At 37.6% G+C, this 22,549-nt stretch overlaps 1 protein-coding gene across 1 annotated transcript in view; it reads right to left on the reverse strand.

The window, feature by feature from the left end:
* Nucleotides 1-13,750, reverse strand: part of LOC135225810 (partitioning defective 3 homolog) — a 463,764-nt gene extending 450,014 nt beyond the window's left edge. The window contains exon 1 of the mRNA XM_064265319.1: nt 13,247-13,750. Within this exon, the coding sequence (XP_064121389.1) occupies nt 13,247-13,384 (138 nt within the window). The 5' untranslated portion in view covers nt 13,385-13,750. The remainder of the gene's footprint in view (nt 1-13,246) is intronic.
* Between the last annotated feature and the right edge of the window lie 8,799 nt (nt 13,751-22,549).

A 22,549-nucleotide genomic window follows, 5' to 3' on the forward strand; every position in this document is an offset into this window, starting at 1 on the left:
TAAAGTAAGATTATATATATATATATATATATATAATATTTATATTATATTATATATATATTATATATAATATATATAGAGAAGAGGAGAGAAAGATGAGAGAGAGAGACGAGAGAGGAGAGGGGGAGAGACTGAGAGAGAGACGAGAGAGAGGAACGGTCAGGTTGAGAGAGAGAGAGAGAGGAAATCGGTATTTTGTGAACAGAATGGCTGTTGCTAGTGAAAATTGGCAATGTTCGCCGAGATGTGCATCCATTTATAATCAGCTGTAACTTCATGCACTTTCTGAATCAGGCGTTGTGGACTCAGCAGAAGTTACTGCTTCATTCCATATATATATATATATATATATATATATATATATATATATATATATATATATATATATATTCGTGTCTATAAATGTCCTAGAATGAAGCAATAAAGTTACTTAATTAAATCTTCCGATCACCGCTAACTTCAGCTGAATCCACGACTCTCGATTCAGCAAGTACATGAAGTTACAGCTGTTTATCAATCTGCACATCGCGGCAAAAATGGCCAGTTCTCACGAAGAACAGTTACTCTGTTCACCAAATATAACCAAATCTTTCTCTCTTCCTAGGCAAGTAAAATAGTTCTTGTTGAAAGTCACCAACATTTTCCGCTATTACTTCATCTGAGTCTAACAATGATCAAAATGAAAAGCACACCGGTATCTTATAAAGGGATCTCTTGGTCGGAGTACGCATAAAGCAATCTTTTGACACTTCAAGTATTAGTACCAAACAAATCTCTTAGAAGATTGATGCCCTCGGCAAAAATGCGTTTGTTTACTTTGAACATTAAGTCAGGACACCACAGATTACAATACCATTTCTACACTTGCCATTTATGAAATAATTCCAAAGTAAATAAAAATTACGCAAAACATCATTTCCAAGCTTCAGCTTTTTTTTTTTTTTTTTTTTTTTTTTTTTTTTTTTTTTTTTTTTTTTACACAAGCACCAAAGCCATCAGTTTTCGAAATTTTTATATCTTCTTACCTGCCAGAGAGAGAGAGAGAGAGAGAGAGAGAGAGAGAGAGAGAATCAAAGTCAAGTAATACAAGGCTGCGAAATTCATCATTTTTGGCCCTTGGATGAGGAATGTAACTCAATTTTTCCACTGTCTCGTCAGCGGCTGCAGGCGTAAGTAATGTTTCTGAGAGCCACTCGCATGAATGCAAAAGCATGTGAGCGCTGGGGTGGGTGCAACACGCAGGCAATTACTAGGTTTAGCTCATTGCTCAAATCCCCTTCCTACTCTACTCAAATATCTGTGCTATCTCTCCCTCAGTGCCTCACACTGAGGGACCTGGGGCAACCCGAACGAACTGTAAGGTCTGTAAGGTCTCTCTAATACACACAAGTATATGTAAACATAAGCATAACCACGCACACTATAATTACATGACGAAATCAGTGACCGATTTAAAAAGCACGGAGAACTGATCTATTACTACTGTTTTTTTTCCATTCTTCCCCCTCTCCCAACCAACCCGGTTTTGACCATGGCCATGTTTTGACCCGCTGCTTTAGGTCGACAAGGGCAAGGTCTAGACTAGAGTCTAGACCTCGGACAGCGCACAGTGGCATGCATTACTTTTAAGAAACGCGTCCCTACCGTTTCCCCCTCCCCCAGTTCGGAGATCGACCGCAGGCCAAGGTTTGTGTATGCGACCTCTCCCTAGTCTCGCTCAACCTAATATCAATAACCATAAGATAATACTCTAAAACCAGAGCCCTGTTTTGGACATCAGTATAACCAAATGGCCTTACCCTACTTCAGTGGTTTCCAACCTGTGGGGCGCGTTGCCCTGCTCGAAGGGCTGCCAGGGGGGGCGCTAATGCTGATGAAGGACATCATTATATTTGAAAACTATTAATTAATTAATTATGGAATTCAGAATTTCAAAATACTGAGAAAATATTTGAGATATAAATATGAAATGTAGTTGTCTAAATAGGTATATAAACTATTTCAAATTCTATATTAAGAAATTAATTAAATATATTTATATATATATATAATATATATATATATATATATATATATATATATGTATATATATATAATATTGTGAATTATTGACATGTGCCGACTATGCCAGTAAATTGCAGTATTTAAGGAAAGGGAGGGGGGGGGGGGCGCAGAGAATGTGCCATTCAATGAAGGGGGGCGAGAATTAGAAAAGGTTGGAAACCACTGCCCTACTTGATCTTGTCCTCCCAACGGATGGAGTAGAATCCGAACGGTCAGCACATGCGCATAAGCATTCAATCCGCCATCTCAAATAACAGCGCTGACGGTGCTAAGTCAAACCAGCTGACCCTATACCCCGTCACCAAAGCTCCTTTACCGAACGGTGGGTGTCGATGCGCGCGCGGGCGCACACACGTACTCAGGCTATCCGATACCCTTACCTACTTCAAGGCTTGAGAGGATCACAGGAAACCCTAATGGTCACAAACACTTCACTGCTTTCTTAGCAGATTCCGCGTCTTGAGAATAGCGTACCATCGGTCAATGATTTTTGGTGTCTTGTACCAAGGTCTCAAAATTCAGTGGTCACGAAATCCACGGTTGCACACAAGTACGTATGTAGTCTTCAGGGTTCACTTTGTTACAGTGTCTCTTCATCTCAAGACAGGTAAGACAACAGGTTTTCAAGCGTACTTCCGGTGGGCGGATTATTTAACCCAAATGTTTAGCATGATTACAGAACTTAGGGCACAGAAATCAGTCGATTCACCGAACCATTCGTAGCCAACGCTAAAATAGTCAAATCTTGATGACCTAGGTTGACCCCAGTTACAAACCAAAACGTTGGCGGGGACTGCTCCTCCAACACTTACTATTATGGATTTAAAATTACCTTTGCCATTGCGCAGATAAATAATGACCTACACCATTTCGCAGATAAATAATCATATTGGTAATGAGAGAACCCATCAAAACAATGATGGGATCACGTTCACTAAAATTTAGAAACCAAATCCCTAATAAACGAAAGTAATAACTTCCCAGTATCAACGATAAAATACTCATAACCATATCCTACCTTCTCTCATTGTGCAAGGCCATTGTGTCATCAACCACAAAGAGCGTTTACCCTAAATTCACTTGCCATGGATTACCAATAACTGGTCATATAATATTCCCCTGGGAAAGAAACAAGCAGATGCCAACTGCAGGATTATGTCTGTCAGTCGTAAGTCATAACATGTACGGGTCTGAATACTATTATAGTCAGTTAGGAGACATTCACCTATGGCCACCAGCCCCCCCCCCCCCTTTATCCCCTAGTCAACACACGGACACCTACCAAATGGTCGACCCTCTCCTCGTCCCCCATACCAGACCTACAGGCTTACAAGCTCGCAAAATCAATAGTCATTCTTTTGACCTCCACCCACTCGCATCATTATCGTATGTTTTTTCCCCGTTTTCTGTGACTGATTGGAAATATGCAGACCACTATAATATATATATATATATATATATATATATATATATATATATATATATATATATATAATATACATATATATATATATATATATATATATATATATACCTAATCGTATGTGTGTGTCGTCGTGCGCGCTTCAGTAAATTCAATATACAAAAAAAAATTTAATAACAGACAAAAAACCAAAGATATGGATATTCTTAACAGAAAAAACCGTGCATCATTGATTTGCGCTAGCCAAAAGATCTCATACCTTGACGAATAGAATAATACCATAACTTGGTAAAAGTCACTGGCAATATATATATATATATATATATATATATATATATATATATATATATATATATATATAATGACTGAAATATTTTCTGTTAAAACAGCATTCCATCTAATAAGAGGAGCCCGTAAAAACGTCAAAAGGTAGAAAGTCAATGCTATTTACTTTCTACATTTTGGCGTTTTTATAGGCTTCTTTTATTAGATGTATATATATATATATATATATATATATATATATATATATATATATACATACACAAATAGGGCCTTCATATTGTGACCAGCAAATAGATCAGAAAGTGACTCTCAGCCGAGGCAGAAAACTATTGGCATTCTGTTCATCCTTGTGCCTCTGTTGGCTTACGTCTGACACTATGTACCTGATAGTTAGTTGGCTACGTAGGTAGAAACCAGGACATAAAGAGCTTTGGTCTAACAACCTCATCCAGAAAGCATTGCTGACAGGAAGGGTACCATCTGTAGCCACCCCTCTGGTGGGAAAAAGGAACAGCAAAACAAAATGTTCTTCATCTGTTTATGTACAAAAATAGTTGGTGACTTTCAGAGAAGCGGGTATCCAATATTATATAAAAAAAAAGGCTACAAAACGATCACTATTAATGTGGCCAACTTATCAAAATAAAAATTATAAGGTTTGCTGACGCACTGCAAATCGTGTAGCAGGCGGAAACTCGGGAAACGATCGCGATGTTATTTTACTACAAATAAAATTGAACAAAGCGTTTGCTTTGAAGAGAAATTCCCTTTCATGCTGCTCACACCAAAAGTATTCAAAAGACAGTCAGATGAGGCGTGATAGTCTATGTGGCAATACGAACGTCATCTTTCTAAGTGAAGGAAGCATTTAGTCACCCAAAATGCAGCAATCCCTGGCAATAGCGATGGCTTAGAATGAGGTGGAGAGCGGTACTGACATCACCCAAGCAATGGAATGCCAGATTTACTTTTAAAAGTCCACGGGAAAACAAAAAGGTACATAGTAACATTGCAAATTTTTACGAACTTAATTACGAAGGGTGGATGTTTGGCTTGGTATAAGCTGATTTCAAAGGAAGTAGGAGGCCTAGTGAGAGCCTGCGGCCTCCGCCCGACCAACAAAGACGAAAGGTCTTATCCACTCCATTTAGAATGTCATAAGATACCCCCGTTAAAAAGAAGGAAAAAAAAGAGAAGAAACTATAGCCGTAATACAATCGGATCTCTTAACCAAAACAATGTTCAGAAAAAAGCTACAAAGTACAACCTAGTCATTCCCACTTCCGTCAACTTCCTGATGCAAGCGCGGGGGGTCGGGGGCGCATGATATCCGGAAACGCATCGAGTTCTCTCTTTTATTTTTTTTTTCGAATGAGCATGGGGCAGCGTTTACAGCTTCCTGGCTCAAGTTACGCACGTATAAAACTTTTGAAAAGTACAACAGAGACGACCTCTACCTACAGCAGAAACAGGACGTCGACCATAAACCGACGTGAGGCTCTCCCCCCAGCCCCCTTTCCCCACGACAGATTTCCACTAATGATAAAGATTCCGGGCGCTATATAGTCATCTCAATAGAAAATTAAAAATGAGCAAACAGAACTAAATCCAGTATGGCCATACATCAGCAGCGCTGAAAACAAGTTTAGGGAGAGAGAGGAGATGCCCGGTAGAGAACCAGATTTTGGCGCCAAATTCTGATGGTTGAAAGCTCAGGCCAGATGCCGTCACTTTCTACCCGCCCACTGGCCACCAACTTGGCCCGTTCGGAACCTTCAATGAGAACCAGTTTTCTAAACTCTTACTTCGGGATTTATACGTTCTTGAAAGTGATAATAGGACAGCAACCACAAAACAACTTTCAGTGACTGCAGTATCTTAGCAGGAACAACGCAAAAGCAACAATCCTGTAAGTTGACGCTTTCCTTGGGAAGCCTATGCCAACGAAATACAGACGAACACATATCTTTACATTGTGGAGTAGACAGCGTGACAGCTCTCTGCCATGCGAATATGACCCGTACAACACTCGATCTCAAAGGCGACTTTGGCTTCCTTCATAGAAAGGTGCACGAACTGTCCCCCGTCATGCCACACACGTGTCTGTCCTACCGACTCTCCTTTGAAAGCACACACATCCCAAACTGGGAAATCAAATTCTCACGGACTCCAAATAGGAATGATCTGGCTTGTTTGGACCGACGAATATCGTTTGTTTGCGTGAACGATGTCCAACATATAGGGTGTGTGTGTGTATATATATATATATATATATATATATATATATATATATATATATATATATATATATATTACCAAGGCTTTTAATTATTACTTTTTATTAGAACCAAACTACTTATCAACGAAAAATAATAATTCCGTGCCTCTATTTCCCCAATAGGGGAAAGAGAGGCAGGGAAAAAAAGTGCTGTCTATTTTACAACCAAGATTAGCTAAAGTTCACATTCCATGACGAAATGCACAACTCTCTCTCTCCTATTCTACCAAAAGTGTACTGTTACTTGAGATGCGAGAAAAGAAAACTGGCTTTTCAGTCAGACGAGTGTCTTTCAGTTTATCATCAAGATTTTAAAGTATTTTGATACTAAAACAAGGTTATGTTCCGAGATTACCTCATTAAAAGTATACGATCTGCCGAAGCATTCAAAAAGTAACACGTATATACTCTAACGGTTCTAACGTCGCAGTGACAGTCAGAGGTAAAGGCAGAAATTTCTAGGGGAAATCAAATATTAAAAATACGGACAAGAGTAACTCACATCAGTTCTGCGTAATGCATGAAGACGCAAACGAAAACGAATGATCATCAAAACGTGTTGAGAACCTTTTTAGGACTTAACACTAAGATATAATTTTAGTTTCGCCTATGAAGCTTTTAGGAAGCGAGGAGAGTGGCCTGCATTTCTGTATCATACACAAATCAAATAAAATCAATATATACAACTGGCATCTTGTGACCCACGAAAATAAACTTTATTACCCATAATTATCAAATATGCAGAAAATCAAATGAAACTTTTAGTATTAACTTCAGAGAGAAGGCCACTGCACGATTAAAAACGAGAGAATTCAGAAGAATATAGTAGAGGTAAATATCCATGCATACAGACATCTCTGACCACAAAACAATTTGCCATTTCCTCACACATCTACGATGAACTTGATATTCAGTTAAATTATCAACGATAATGTTATCTAGTGTTAGCAGTGGGGAAAAGGACACTTGGAACGATCATCTGTCGGTCACAATAACAACAATTATTATTATTATTATTATTATTATATTATATTCAGAAGATGAACCTTATTCATATGGAAGAAGCCCAATTTCCAAAGAGGTCACTGGCTGGAAATTCAAGCTTCCAAAGAGTATGGTGCTCATGAGGAAGAAGTAAGAGAAGGTAAGGGAAATAGAGAAAGAAGATATCTCACGTACTAAAGAGAAAGAATAAATCAATAAAGAGAGAAAATGTATAAAAATGCAAGGGGAATAGCACTTGGGTAGTAATGCACTGATATAGCTGTTAAAATTCGTAGCCTAGAAAACTGAACAAATAAGAGCTTCACTAACGTTCCAGAGAAACAATATTGACTCTCACTAATACAGCCTAAAAAAAAAATAAAACAATTATTGTCATTTATCATACCATTCTACACTCCAAGCGAAACAAGCAAAAGTGGCTGTCATCACGTTTAATCATTTACAAATATTAGAAATTCAAAACATGACAACAGGGAGCAGGAGAGAGAGAAGAGAATAAATGGAAAACCGGACTCTTGGCGAATTCCTTAGAAATTAATTTCATGTCTTTAGATGCATATTCATATCGAATGTCAAGGAACGTCATGTTGTGATCAATTAAATACTCTTACCCCTAGGCGGCGACACCCCCCCCCCCCAATCAACACAGGATAAAACCAAAAAGGTACACCCCTGCTAGTTTCTCGGTTTCGCTGTTATGCAAGTCGATTGAACAGTAAAATTTAGCAACGTTGAGTCTTATCAGTATCTGGAAGGGTGACCACAAAGAAAGGGACAGTTGCTGTTCGCACATAGGCCATTTGAACATCAATAGGGCAATGCGAGGAGCTGGCAGCCTTTTCCTACGGATACTTGATGAAAACAGGAAGGGTACCATTATCTGACCTAACCCACTTACAAGAGGCAAAGGAACATTATTTATATACACTCAATACAAACACACACACACACACATATATATATACATATATATATATATATATAATATCTATATATATATATATATATAGATATATATATATTAAATATTATAATCTAAGGCTATCCAGTCTAACAGTATGACCACCCTCAGCAGGTGTTTTCGCCCGTCAACCAGGTGTACATCGTCTCGCCCTGCCATACACGAGCAAAAACATTCACAGCTGTGCATCTGTTTGCATATTATCGAAACGGCCGTTTGAAGTTTCACATTTAAATCAAATTCAAGTCAAACAAATTCTGGGCTCTCCAAAGGACTCTTCAATCAATAATGGCCGCATGCCAGTGGCTGTAACGACTGAGACTTTGGAACTTACCTGTAACCACTTAGGTTAGTAGTATTTTTTACACTTGATAAGAACTTGCCAATAGCTTTCACGCAAAGATCGAAGGGAGAGGCACCATCCCAGGCCTAACGGAAACAATAAGAAACGTGCAGAAGAAATATGAAAAACGGATCCAACAACCATAAAGGAGACGGCGTCAGTCCATCTCTATACAAGATTCCTTCTACGATGGACAATCCAGAATGCTGTGCAAGGTTTAATCAATACTTCTATAAATTATACTGTCATCGTCGACTACACGTTTACCTAACAGCACTGCCGGAGCCCGAAACATCTCATGGCTGCAAAACTGAATTCATGCTTATTCCTACAATAATGAAAGGATAAATAAAAAAGAAATCCTTACCGGAACAAGCAACACGGCCGCCAATATATATGAAAAAAAAAAAAAAACCATTGTTGAGAGCAATGAGCAAATAAATCGATCCACGGACAATCCGGAAATGACTAGCACAGTACAAATGAGAGAGAGAGAGAGAGAGAGAGAGAGAGAGAGAGAGAGAGAGAGAGAGAGAGAGAGAGAGAGAGATAATTCTCACCAGGCCGCTATGAGGCAGGTGGGACTGAATAAAGTGAAATGTGTGGTTGGCAGCAGCTGTAGCCAGGGATGAAAAACAACACTGGTTAATAATTTAGCCTACGCACACCAGAGCCTACCGAATCTGATATTGTCCGTTTAACTGTCGATAACTGTTCAACCATCAGCAGCTAGCCCACTGAAAAAAAAAAAAAAAAACAAAAAAAAAAAAATCCTGCCTCTGCACTTTTACAGATAAAATGGCTCTTGGGACGAAATTTTTGCCTAAATAATATCACAGTTCTTACTTCAGCACGACCTAATCAATTAAAGGACGTAAGACATCCAGTCTTTCTCTGGAGAACTTCCTGCTTTTTCTTTCCAATATCCGTTATAGACTGATGTCCTCTTCCTGCTCCACCGGATGACTGACTGACTCTGCCTTCGATCCAAGCAACCAAAGCTCAACGAAAAAACTGCGCTCCAATACGCAAAGGCCGGGAATAAACTTCGAACTCCACTGCATCATAGGTAAAACTAAAATGAGAAATGCATTCGTTCTCATGCTAACCAATGGCAGCGTTTCTCCTTTATCTGACGAAGTTACACAGGAACAGGAATTTTTTTTTACCTAATCTATCGGGAATCAACATCATGCAAAGGCATATCAACGATGAATGAAATGTACTGCTTTCAAACCAATACTCTAACTAAATGGAGAAAACATCAGGGGTATCAATTCAATGCAGCGATGATTACCTCTCATCGAGGCACTCCCGTTTCGAAAGTATATACTACACACATTTTGACGGAACAATGAACTTGTTCATTGATTATTTTTCTCTTTTCTCTCCCCTAACTGCGACCTTCAAAAGTCAATTAACAACTAAGAATATAAATAACTGCTTAGGTTGAAAGCTATCATTTGTGCGATTTTGCCTATTCGCCCTCTCCCCTGTGCGGTTCCAGTATCGAACACGGATCCCTGTTTGCGTTTTAAATTGCAATATCAACTAATATGGTGCCACAATGATTAAACATCATTGGTGATACCGTATGAATTAGCTTCAAGCTGAGTCTGGTTTCAAGAACATCAGTAACTACCAAATAAATAAATTATGATAATGTATTCGTTATTACTACAGAATTACTTTAAAATACCAGGGCCAATAACTGTTATGATAACGATTAAACATTACGGTTGCAGTATAAAAACATGGGTTTTAATTTAACAGAGCACAGCGTCAAAACGTGTACGTGAACAGGAGAGAGGTGTGCAGCAAATATGAATTTCCACACCCAAAGAAAAAAAAAAAAACTTATACACTACCGGAACCAAGATGCATGGCTTAGCAACGTCTGAGATCGGAGAATAACGTTCCCTTCGCTTCCATGTCGAATTATCGCTCTCAGGAACAATAATCATAACAGTCAACATCTGGAGCTTACAATTCTTCATCTGACTGTAGGTACTGCACGGATAGTATCAATATGTGCACGATTTATTCCAGGAGCCGCATAGCCTGCTAAAATGTTATCTTCGTTCAACGGCCAGAAGTGCACATAAAGGGCTGAATAATACTCAATTCATATACAATTGATAGACATCTTTAAGGAGGGCCGTTTGTTTCCCGTAAATGTTAGACTATATATTTGATATATACCGCAGGACTGATTCCAAACCCGGTAGCTATTGTCACAAGTCATTGTAACTAAATTTCGTTCCGGGAATATGTTAGATAATTCTGATACAAATGAAGCACAACTTCTAATTTGTACATTTAATTTACTGCACTGACTTTGGCTGTAAGATGCCGAACAACCGAATTCAGATTTGTCACTCGAGTTGGCCAATTTCTGAAAACTTACTAAAAGGTGCGAAAAGGCATCAAGTTGTGTCCGTGTCACAGCGAGATCACAAGAATATATGTTTCGGGAAGTAACACACCATACAGTCAGTAACTAAAACACAGCGAAGGAAATCAGATAAAAAAACGATGTCAGATTTAACCTACAGAATAGAATAGAGTATAGAATTTAGGCCTACGGCCAAGCTCTGAACCTACAGAGAGAGAGAGAGAGAGAGAGAGAGAGAGTTTTCTGGTGTCATAAAGAAGAGGCACTACTATCAATAAGGAATTATATGCATAACCAGAATAGCTTATATATGAGAGACACACTAAGTTGTTATTTTGTAGAGATCTAAAATACAAACTTTTGCATATTTGTACCTACAAGCCTCCCGCCAATGAATTTCCGGCTTTCGATTCCCGTATAAAACCGTATAAGGCAATGTTCTCATCCCAGACATTCGCAATTATCACTGAAGCTGGGGTTTGAACAAAACCCGAATATTCCAGACAGCCATTCAGATATTAAGACATGAACCAAACATAATTATATTATCAGCATTGACTAAACATAAACCGGTCTTTCTTTTTTCAAGTGGAAAACCTGAAAAGGGGAAGGCTATTCAAGTTGAATATTAGTACAAATGCTAACCAGTAACTTAATAAGTAAATCACTAAATACCCAAATCTTTATGAGAAACCCGTTGTCAAGAGAATACGAAGGAGTTTACAAGTAAACCTGCCAATTCCACCCAGACACACACGCAGGGTTGAGATGGAGGAGAACTAACATTTGTACTCATTATCGAGGCTACGTTGTATATGTAACCATGGTTACCTAACAGGTAAAAGAAAAAAAAAAATAGATAAGGCAATGACTCATCCAAAGGGGACCCTCATGACGTATTACGATAAGATCGTTCCCCCTAATCTTCAACTGGGTAAGGCCCTTCTATGTCATCAATAGAACCGCATGAGACTAGAACAAATCACCCGAATGCTGGCACGTGCTCTTGCTCCCTAGAGCAGCCGGTAAATCTGAACGAATATGTATGCAGTTCTTATCGGCGTTTCTGGCGAGATAAAAGCTTATAATTAACTTGCATTTAGTCATTCAAGGCCATAACAAAACAAAAAGAAAGAAAAAATTCAATCTCCAAAACGTTGGGATCTGGCCTTAAAGTCATCAAACGTTTGTTCACGGTCCCTCCGAGCCGATCAATTACAATACCTCCGTCTTCATACTTAATCATAAAGATCCGGCAGAGAGCGGACCATTGGGGGTGGGGGGTGAGGGTTACCTAGCGTGACAGCACGGAACGTCATCAAGACAATGGCCCGTCTTCTGTACCAGAATGAAGCAAAAGAAATTATATGCAGATGAAATGCATTCGGTACATTAACTTGGTCATTAAGATGGCTCACACTTCCTTAACAACATTAGTAATCATCATACTCAGTTCATTGCTCAGAAAAAATAATCAAAATAATGATTCTAGGTGTACTCAGTTGTATAAACACAAACCAAAAATCGAGAAAGATATGGAATTAAAATGCAAGTCATCTAGGCTATTAATGAAATGAACAAACCTATGGACCAAAAATTCTTTTTAAATCCTTCATCATTTTACATTCATCAAGGTCAAGGAGCACTGCGAACTGGCAGACATTAATAACTTGGTTATCACAAGTTTCCAGATGTATCATAAAACTACTAGATTAACGTTGGCGGCCATTCTCATTCCCATAAAGCAAAACGCATCGAGTTATAATGGCACTATGCATCTCAGTTATTAAACAAAGGTGCCCCTCAAATTCTGGGAACACAAAGCGGGGAAAAGAGTATTCGAACTACTTGAATTCTGATTATATCATGTGTTTTTGTTCATTAATTGGCCTATTTGAATTTTGTTGCAAAAAAAAAAAAAAAAAAAAAGCTTCGGCTCTCTCAAAATGATTGTAATGGTCTTAATTAAATGAAGTACTGCAATTCACCAAGAACTAATAGGCTAATTAATAATAATAACCACTACCACTGGGCACAATGAAGAAAATTCCTCTCAAGAAACAAAAATTTGAGCCTGTGCAGAGTAGCAAGCACACGCTGTCCATACCTACAAGCAGAATACTCGAAACAACTTCACCGCATCGCGAGCAAGGGATGCTGCGAGCATCTCACATCTGTGCCACAGTTGAAATCTCCCGCATGATTACGATTCCCGAGCAACTTTCGTCACAGATAAAAGTGATAAAGCCAATACAAATATGCTTGTAGCCCTGACCTTGTGACATAAACACTTATAAATTAATGTAGAAACTTAAATACCATCGTTAGGCCATGCCTATGTCTTTCTAAGATGGAACGTTAACGATCAAAAACACGAGATTTTAAAAGTATCTTAAAACAAAAGGTCACGGAGAACCTCCAAATGCAATCTGGGTGCAAGTAATTGCTAATTAATCCTATTCATGGAATTAAATCACTTGCTTATGGCTCACCTTTGCTGTAGCTTTCTTGTAGCGTGTGGTAGCTTTGGAGATAAGGTCCCTTACGAGTATCTCTCCTTCACCACAAGGGACCACGACTCGAACGGTGCCGAAGCACACAGTCACCTTCATTTTATCTTGAAAATACATTCACTTAGCAATCTAAAGTTTCCATGATCCCGTTTTTAGATTAAATTAAAGTTTAATATCTTTCTTTTTATGACACAAAACAAAGCTTATGAAGCAGCGTTGGAGTTGAGAACTCACTCAGGTAACTCTGTAGTATTACCTGGGCGGCCATGTTACGCTTTTGAGTGGGACATGCTCACAATTCACATTTATTCAAACACCTGCCTTTATTTTGCGTATTCTTAGCTAATCACCAACTGCACACGCGTAATTCACACGTTCACTTCGTTAAAACACTCTCCTGTGATGAATACCTGGCAGTATCAACCGCGATTTCCTTCATAATTCACGAAGAAAACAACATCGTAATCTTTACACCCGGACAGCTGAGTGACAACTAAAAGTTCCCGGCGGAGTCCAGAGTCATCTTACGGCCAAAGTTTAAACTACGCTCCTACTCACGCACACATAAACACACTGACGCGCGGAGTTGCCTACGTTACGGCGGTTGTTCTTGTTCTTGATAATTTGCTATCTATTGTATTGTATTTTACATTATAACAAGGTTTTGCAGAAAATAAGCGAGTACATACAAATTATTATTATATAATTTTTATTAATATATTTGTAGCGAGACTTAACGTATACAACATCAGTCACCTTTTTCTTTTATAACAAGTTAACTGAGAGCCATCAACATCATCTTCCTGTGTCGTTTGCTATTCTCATTCATTGGCATGCTGCTCTTCTTATCAGTGCATGAAAGTATGAGTAAAAGTTCGAGATTCAATTGTGTTTTGCTAAACCTTGGGCCCTAGCCCCCTGTAATTATACAATCAAGAAATTCGTTTGGTACGTAATTGAAATTACTATTTCTATTTTTAGAAATTAATTCACTAAGATTTTTGTTGGTATCTCAGATGCCAGAACGAAAGATTGGTAGCAAGTTTTGCTTATAATTGTAGACCTAACCTAATATGACATCATGTGACTTAACCTGAGGAAAGAAAATGAATTGTCGGTCTTCGACCAAACAGTAAACGACAACACAATCTTTATAACCATTTTTTCTTAAATAAAATACATTTAGATTAAAAGAATCCTACACTTAGGCGTCACCTTTTATAAAAATTTCTTAAGTAAACTTTACATGAATTACAATAACGGTCCAGTTTTCTAGTTACTGATCTGTGAATAAGAGCTAGCGCGCATGCTTGAAAAAAATATATGTAATGGGTACTGTAACACGGGTTAAAAATTGTACACAGAATATAAATCCACTGCATCCTATTTAAAGCAATTTGTATCAATATCATTTGTAAGCAGCATATAAAAAAAGATCACTCCAAGCAATGTAATGCGGTTCAAATACCATGTTGACGAACAGAACATATTTATTTGGCCAGGGAATGAAAATGTAAATACTTCCTATGGTAAATTAAATGAATTGGTGCCATCGGTGGAATTCTTGTTACCAAGAGTATTATGTTTATGTATATTGATGATAAATTGATGTTATTAGGAATACAGGAGAAAAAAAATTAAGTATCCTGGTTCTGGGTTAGTGCATTAAGAGCGGCAAAAAAGAATGATAACCGCCTTATGTAGCTTTTAAGAACAAAAGAAAGGGCACTAAAAAGACCTCAGTCAATAATAATGAAGTATGTGTATATCAAATCACCACAAATCACTTAACAATTTTTATATTGGTCATGCCGGAAAATACTTTGAAGAGAGAACAGAATATCCCAAAATAAATCATATTTGCACAAGCGAAAAGTTTAAATTTTTTTATGTTTGTGAAAACATGCTATCAAGTGGACAAGTACTAAATAACAATTTATTCTAAAGATATGCTTGGAAGATATATGAATTGAATCCAGTTTTACAAAAGGCATCTTTTTAAAACTGAATTTCATCCCAAGAATGTATAAACTAGTTTCTTTTATTTGATTCTTTAATGAACTGTCAGAGATTTTAAGGGAGGAAGTTTACCAAGGCCTAACATCAAAGGTGTGAGACCACCAGGTTGGAAAAACAAGATGTTTTAACAGAGCAAAGAAAGACCTCTGTTCCAGAGGAGGTAGCAACTCATTATGATTATACGGGTCCCTCAGTTTGATGTGAAAATACCAATTAGGTCATAGATTTTAAGAAAGTGGAATGTATAAAAGTATTATTAGGTAATAATGTTAGTTCAAGCCTATGCATATGAACAGAGATCAAGAGGTTGACGTTGTCACTCGACTGAGGATTTGGAATATCCTCGAATCATCAGCAGTACCTTCTAGAATTCTAGATGCTTCATTGCGCCCGATTTGCAAAGGGGAGATGACCCCCATTTGAAATCTTGGACGAAACTTTGGTTGAAGAGGTTTTACTTGGACTTCCCGTAAGACATTTTGAAGAAATGGTATTTTTCACTATATTTTGCAATTCCTTCGTAATTCATTCATTTATTTATATAAATTTATGAATGTCATGCATAATTTTAATGCATCGTTATGCTTATATCTCTAAGAGTTTTTTTAATTGAAAATAGTTCATATAATCACTGCTAAAATGGTAATGAATGGTGTCTTTGGCCGCAGCATTGGGCCACATAGCTCAAATTTCATGCATTAATTCCTCTACTCCCTACACACACACACACACACACACACACACACACACATATATATATATATATATATATATATATATATATATATATATATGTTTGTATGTATGTATATGATATATATTTTTTGTATGTATGTATATATATATATAGGTAACTGGGGTATAATATACCTTCAGGGTATTGTTTCCCTTCCCCATCGTGAGCACCAGGTCCAGCAGGCCCAGGCTCAGGATATGAGTTCCTGTGCCGCGATGTTGACACCTCTTTAGTTAAGGGCTAGTTTCACAACAGAAAACAGTGGCTTTGCTCAAAAGGAGAACTAGAAATCATTGGCAGCAGGATAGTGGATAGGGCTAAGGTGCAGAATGCTTTTTCTCTTTGGCTTAAACTCTGGAGGTCTGGCAGATGACCATGGTCATTGTGAAGTGGGGACTGCGGAGAAAACAAGGAACTGGCTATGTGTTCTGTCGCTTGAGTCTACAGGCTCCATTTACAAGTGGCCCTCAGTCCCCGGCATATGGGGCTGCTGGAAATCTCCCAGTTTATAACTATATTAAGGGTAAGAAGAAAATAGGTGTAAGAAACCCCAATCAAATTATAAAGATAGAGCAGTTAGAAAGTGAGTTCAAGAGATAATCACCGGACATCTAAGCCAGTTGTGAATCACAGTAGAAATGAATATAGAAACACAAATTAGAAGGGGTAATGTGTGCGTTTATGTAGGTAGACTAAATGGTAGAGGAGTACCCATGATTGTAGTCCCAAATGCAGAAAAGTCACTGAATGGCTTGCGTGCAATGAACAAGATTTAGATCAAGACAAAGCATAATTAGTATTATGGAGAGTTTTGCACCAATAAATGAATTCTTTGAAGAAATACCAGGAAGACATGAGAACTGTGTTGGTGATATAAATGGAAAAGTTGATAGACACAATGAAGGTATGTTAGATATAATGGTAAGAAATTCTAGGAGAGACTGAAGACGAAAATCTGGTGCACTGTAACAGTTTAGTATTGAAAATAATTTGGTAATGGGTACTCTTTCCTAGTAAAAGGACATCCACGAGCACACTTGGACATATCCAAATGACAGTCACAGATACGTAATAGATCGCAACTGTTAACTGAGAAAGGAGACCTGGCAGAACATGCTACTAACTATGGAGGCATTGCACTTTATGTCGATTGTAATGAAAACATTCATCAAGCACATTCTCAATAGGTTAGGAGAAACATTAAAGATCCTAAAGATGAACAAGCTAATTTTAGGAAAGGTGGGAGTTACACAGATCATATATTTGTGTTAAAACACACTATCTAGCAGTATATGGAATTTAAAACTGTCTTCTGATGGCTTTTGTTGATTATGAGAAGGCACTGACAGCATCTAAAGACCAATTTTATAGAAGGTTTTGCGTCTCAATAGCATTCTCGTAAAATATGTCAAGACAAATCAAATTATCCATGAGGGAATGGAAAGGTAATGCTGGCGGGGTTTCGTCAAGCAAATTTCTGTAAATAACAGGGTGCTATATCGGCATGTGATTTTATTGATATTTTTTGCCTATCCCACAGGTTTTATCATGAAAAATAGTAGTTGGAGTTGGAAGAGAAGGTTTAGATTAGAATAATGTTAGAAACTTGTCAGCAAAATATGAAGATGATGTTCGTTTTATCAGAAAAACACCACAGTATTTACAAAGCTTGCTTAACAGAATTCAACATATATCTAGAGAGATGGGAATCAAATAAATCCAAGAAGAACAGAAGAAATGAGGATGGAGTATATATAAGGGATAAAATAACATTAGATGGAGAGCGGATTAATGAAGCAGAACCTTTTCAGTACCTACTCACATGAGCAATAATATCATGCACAGCTCTTTTGGGTTGGGAATTTAAATAAATATGAAAAAAGTCAAACCAAATAATGGGCAGGGTAAATATGATCTGGAAATCAAGTCGACCGAGCATGAATAGTAAAGTAAAATTCTACCCAGTACTGTGCAACACCAGGGACATGAATCAGGGTGTTCCACAGGGGGTAGTTGGCCAGTGCACCTCATATGGGCAGTTTAAACATCAATGAAGGGTGTTTGCAACATCCCTTTGGCTCCTTGCTGCACCCACATTTTATTCTCATACTTTATTTCCATTCCTACTTCTTTTCTTCAGCCTTCTTGTCCAACTTATCTAACTACTACTCATAGTGCAACTGGAGTTTTCTCCCAGTTCAAACTTTAGATCCTTGTTCTTCATCCCGTTTATTTTCTGGATCTGTTTGTTTTGCTGTCCAACTCCCTTTTTACACTGATTCTTTCAGAATAGAGTTTTGAGAAAAATTATTAGAAGCCAGTTGTCAGATAGAGTAAGAAATGGTACCATGAAGGAAACTATGGAGCTCTATATGTATATCAGATAATGATGAAAGAGAGATGAAGAACAATATATGATTGTGTCAGCTGGGCTTCGTGGACACCAGAAGAGTCAGAAGATCCAGACTTATTAGGATGAGAGTTAACTATTAGGAGGGAGGCTAGAAATCTGTGGAAAACAAAGCACCGGAAATACGTGAATGGCAGAAATTCACAGAATTCTTTTTCGTCAGACAACATTGGAAGTGATAACTTTCTTCAATTGTAGGGGGTTTTCCCTGACAAGAGGTCGCTCTAGAGATGAAACAAAGCAACAGTCATTGCCCTATTAAAACTCCTTGTTCATTAGTAAAGAATCCATAATGTTAGTCACTTCGCACATCTACACTGAAGGCTCATCGGCAATGCACTGAACATTTACAAGCTGTCATCAACTCTTAACTAGCATTCTTTCTTCGGCTGTATGGGTATTCAGATCTTTCTGTACTAATACCCCTTTTCACATTCAAACAAACAACAACACACACACACCACACCACAAACCCACACACACAACACCACACACACATATATATATATATAGATATATTAAGATCATATTATATATATTATATTATAATAGATATTATATATATAAAGCCGAATACCACCAGGGAAATGATAGTCAGGAATCCAAGCGCTTTCGTCTTTATTCAGACATCGTCAAGGAGCTCCTTGACGATGTCTGAATAAAGACGAAAGCGCTTGGATTCCTGACTATCATTTCCGTGGTATTCGCTTATTTATGAAGTCACGTGCATCTACTGTGATTTTTTAAGCATATATATATATATATATATATATATATATATATATATATATGTGTGTGTGTGTGTGTGTGTGTGTGTGTGTGTGTGTGTGTGTGTGTGTGTGTTTTACTTGTTAGAGCAAGAGACTCTTAATCCTGGGTCAGGGACACCATTTATACTTGGTGCACGGTTTGGTCAAGTACCTGGTTACTACTTACCTCACAACAGCCAGACACCTGAACCTTCATCACAAAAACAAAACGACTGAATACTCTTAAGGTAACAGTGATCTCTTATAGAACTTAATAATCATATAAGAAATCAGACTAAGATCCTTAAAACCACTCTATATTTCTACCTACTAAATAAGAATAAAATATATGCGGGCAGTAAATAAATACTCATTAAAATCTTAAATACAAAAATTTATTTCTAAACTCAAAAATTATGAGTGAAATTCACAATCTCAGGGAAATTGTTATTACTTGAAAACAAAAGTTTAATTCTTGAATTAATCATTAAACAAAATTAAATCAAAATGATGAATTTTATCAAGAAAATTAAAGTAAAAAAATTAAATTATTCAAGTAAAATTAAAACTATAAAGCAATAATTAAAGTTGAAAATAAATTTAAATAAATGCAAATTAATTCACAAATGTTGAATTAAAACAATTATACAATAAGAAATATTCAAAATAATTAAAGACAATTAGAATACTAAAGTATAGAATAATATGAAAAAGCATTAAAAACAATAACAGTACAAACATTAAACGTATAAAATAGACATGTCAAAAGAACAAAATGAAAGAAAAATATGCAAAAAGTAATAATTTCATCCAGCCACTATAAATAAAACCTGTAAGTGCACTTCAGCAAATTTGTAAAAACACAATACCTTTTACCACTGCAGTTTCACTCACAAAAGAGGCCTGTAGAGAGAGAGAGAGAGAGAGAGAGAGAGAGCATCGCTGGGTTGAGAGTTTAAATGTTTTCGTATGTTTGACACGTCGTGTTTCGTGTTTGGTGTTGTTGTATGATAGTATGTAAGTGCGTATGTGTTTTTATGAAGAGTGGGAGTGAGTGAGTGATCGAGAGAGAGAGAGAGAAAGATCATAATTGGTGGATGGATAATAAGGAGTGGTTTGATGGCGGGCGTAAGCGTCTGGGTTGTCTGTTGGAGCGGTCGCCGAAGCAGTCTATGGCAAGAGTCTGTTACAGAGAGTCGTAAGGAGTGAATACATCTGGAAAAGAAGGCCAGTCAGAAGTAGCCAGTTGTTTCGGTTGTTTTCTTGATTGATATTGATATTGTATGGTTGTTGTGCATGTGTCTGGTGGTTGTTAAGCTGAAGAGGTTTGTTTTACTTGATTTTGCATTGTGATGGTTTTGTGAGTTGTCAGTTGGAAACAGTGTTGGCGGTTGTGGTTTGTTGTGCTGGTTTTGAGTTGTTGCATGATTTATCGTGTTGTTTTCGAGCTGTTGGTATGTGTTTGTGAAGTGATTGGGGTGTTGTTTTTTGAGTTGCTGTATGGTTTTGGTGCTTGTCTGTCTTGGATAGTGAAAGTCAGCAGGTGTTGTGTCTCGATGACTGTATCCAGCGGACAGCACAGCGTCTAGCCCAGAGTATCTCGAGTCTAAGGTGAGTACATGTGTTTGTGTTTTGTGTGTTCTGTATTTCAGTAATCCAATTGTCCTGCGTGTATTTAGTAACGTGAAGAGGAAAGTGTGGCAGAGGAGAAAGTTCATCAGTTAGAACTATCAAAGTAAATGGGGGAGATCTTGTTGCTTCGCTTGTGATCCCGTCACACAACTACTATAGAGAAGTTACATTACGGTAAGAATCCAAACTCAGAGAACAAGAGAGAGAGACACCCAATACACGGCTAGTCCAAGAGTATAATAAATCCCTTCTCTTTATCTGCCTATCTGGGCGTATGGGGCCTCTTGTCTAGGTGGGCCCCCATACTCGTTCATAATGAAAATATGGTCTCGTCATCTCCGTGACGTCATGGAAGATTCCATTCTATACTAATTTATTTATGAGTCTACAAGTCCTCTTTGGACAAACTGAAAGAGATAAGAGTTACTTAATCTTGATAGTAAATAGTTTCATAGCAAAAGTTACTGGAAACAAAAATGGAATTATATCGTTGTATGGAAGATTCCAGCATGATCTGATGCAATCTCAAGTAAATCTTACATCATTCTTAAATAAGAATCTCCCGCTCGGCTGCGTCCAGAACAGGATGGGTAGATGATAAAAAATAAGCTTAACTCACCTATTTTCAAGGGGTGAATAACAACCACTTTCTCTCGCGTCTATAGCTAACTCTCTTTGGTATCCAATGTACCTTCTCTCTTTCTCTCTCTCTCTCTCTCTCTGCTTTACGAACTAGGAATTATACATTATTTAAACATATTATCTTTAAATATGGGAATCTGAACATAAAAATATACATTTTACAAAATTATACACAGTTTCTGAGGGGAATTAATTGTATTACCAAAACCATAATTGCATTACAAAAGCCACAGTATAAGTATATATATATATATATATATATATATATATATATATATACAGTGGTACCTCGACATACGAAAAGCTCAACTTACGAAAAACTCGAGTTACGAAAGCAAATAAGAAGATTTTTTTTTGCTCTACTTACGAAAATTGTTCAAGATAAGAAAGGTTGTTGCTGTAAAGTCCCGAGCTTCGCCCGCACCACCGATAACAATTTTAAAACTCGCGCGCCGCCAACTTAGTAGACTCACCACCATCCTCCCACTCTCCCATTGGTTCCTGATGCTAGTCACCTCCATAAGATCCTGCTCTCCTAATGGTCAGCATCTCTCCCATGATCCCATCATGCATCTACGTAGCGGCGGGCTTTTTCGGCCACTTGGCAGCATCATCGGTATCGTAAGCCCGCAGAATTCGTTCGTTCTATACGATTTCGTTTATAAACGTAAATTCGTTAGTGATTTCGTTGTAGTACTACTTTATCGTGTTGTGTGAGAACTTTACTTCATATGTATACATACTACATAACTTAATTACGTACAGTATATACGTAGTCATGGGTCCCAAGGAAGTTGAAGTAGGAAAGAAGATGATGCTTTCTTTGGAGTCAAAAATGGAGATAATAAAAAAGTATGAAGCTGGCATGCGATTGAGTGTGATTGCCAAGGAATACGGCCAAAATCCGTCGACAATAGGCACCATCCTTAAGCAGAAGGATGCCATCAAAGCAGCTACACCTTCCAAGGGCGTGACTATTTTGTCTAGCAAGAGGAGCCATGTGCACAACGAGATGGAATGGCTGCTTCTTGTCTGGATAAAAGACAAAGAAATCGCTGGCGATACGATAAACAAGACGGCAATCTCCCACAAGG

This window comes from Macrobrachium nipponense, chromosome 13, assembly GCF_015104395.2.
Source record: "Macrobrachium nipponense isolate FS-2020 chromosome 13, ASM1510439v2, whole genome shotgun sequence".
Lineage (NCBI taxonomy): Eukaryota > Metazoa > Arthropoda > Malacostraca > Decapoda > Palaemonidae > Macrobrachium > Macrobrachium nipponense.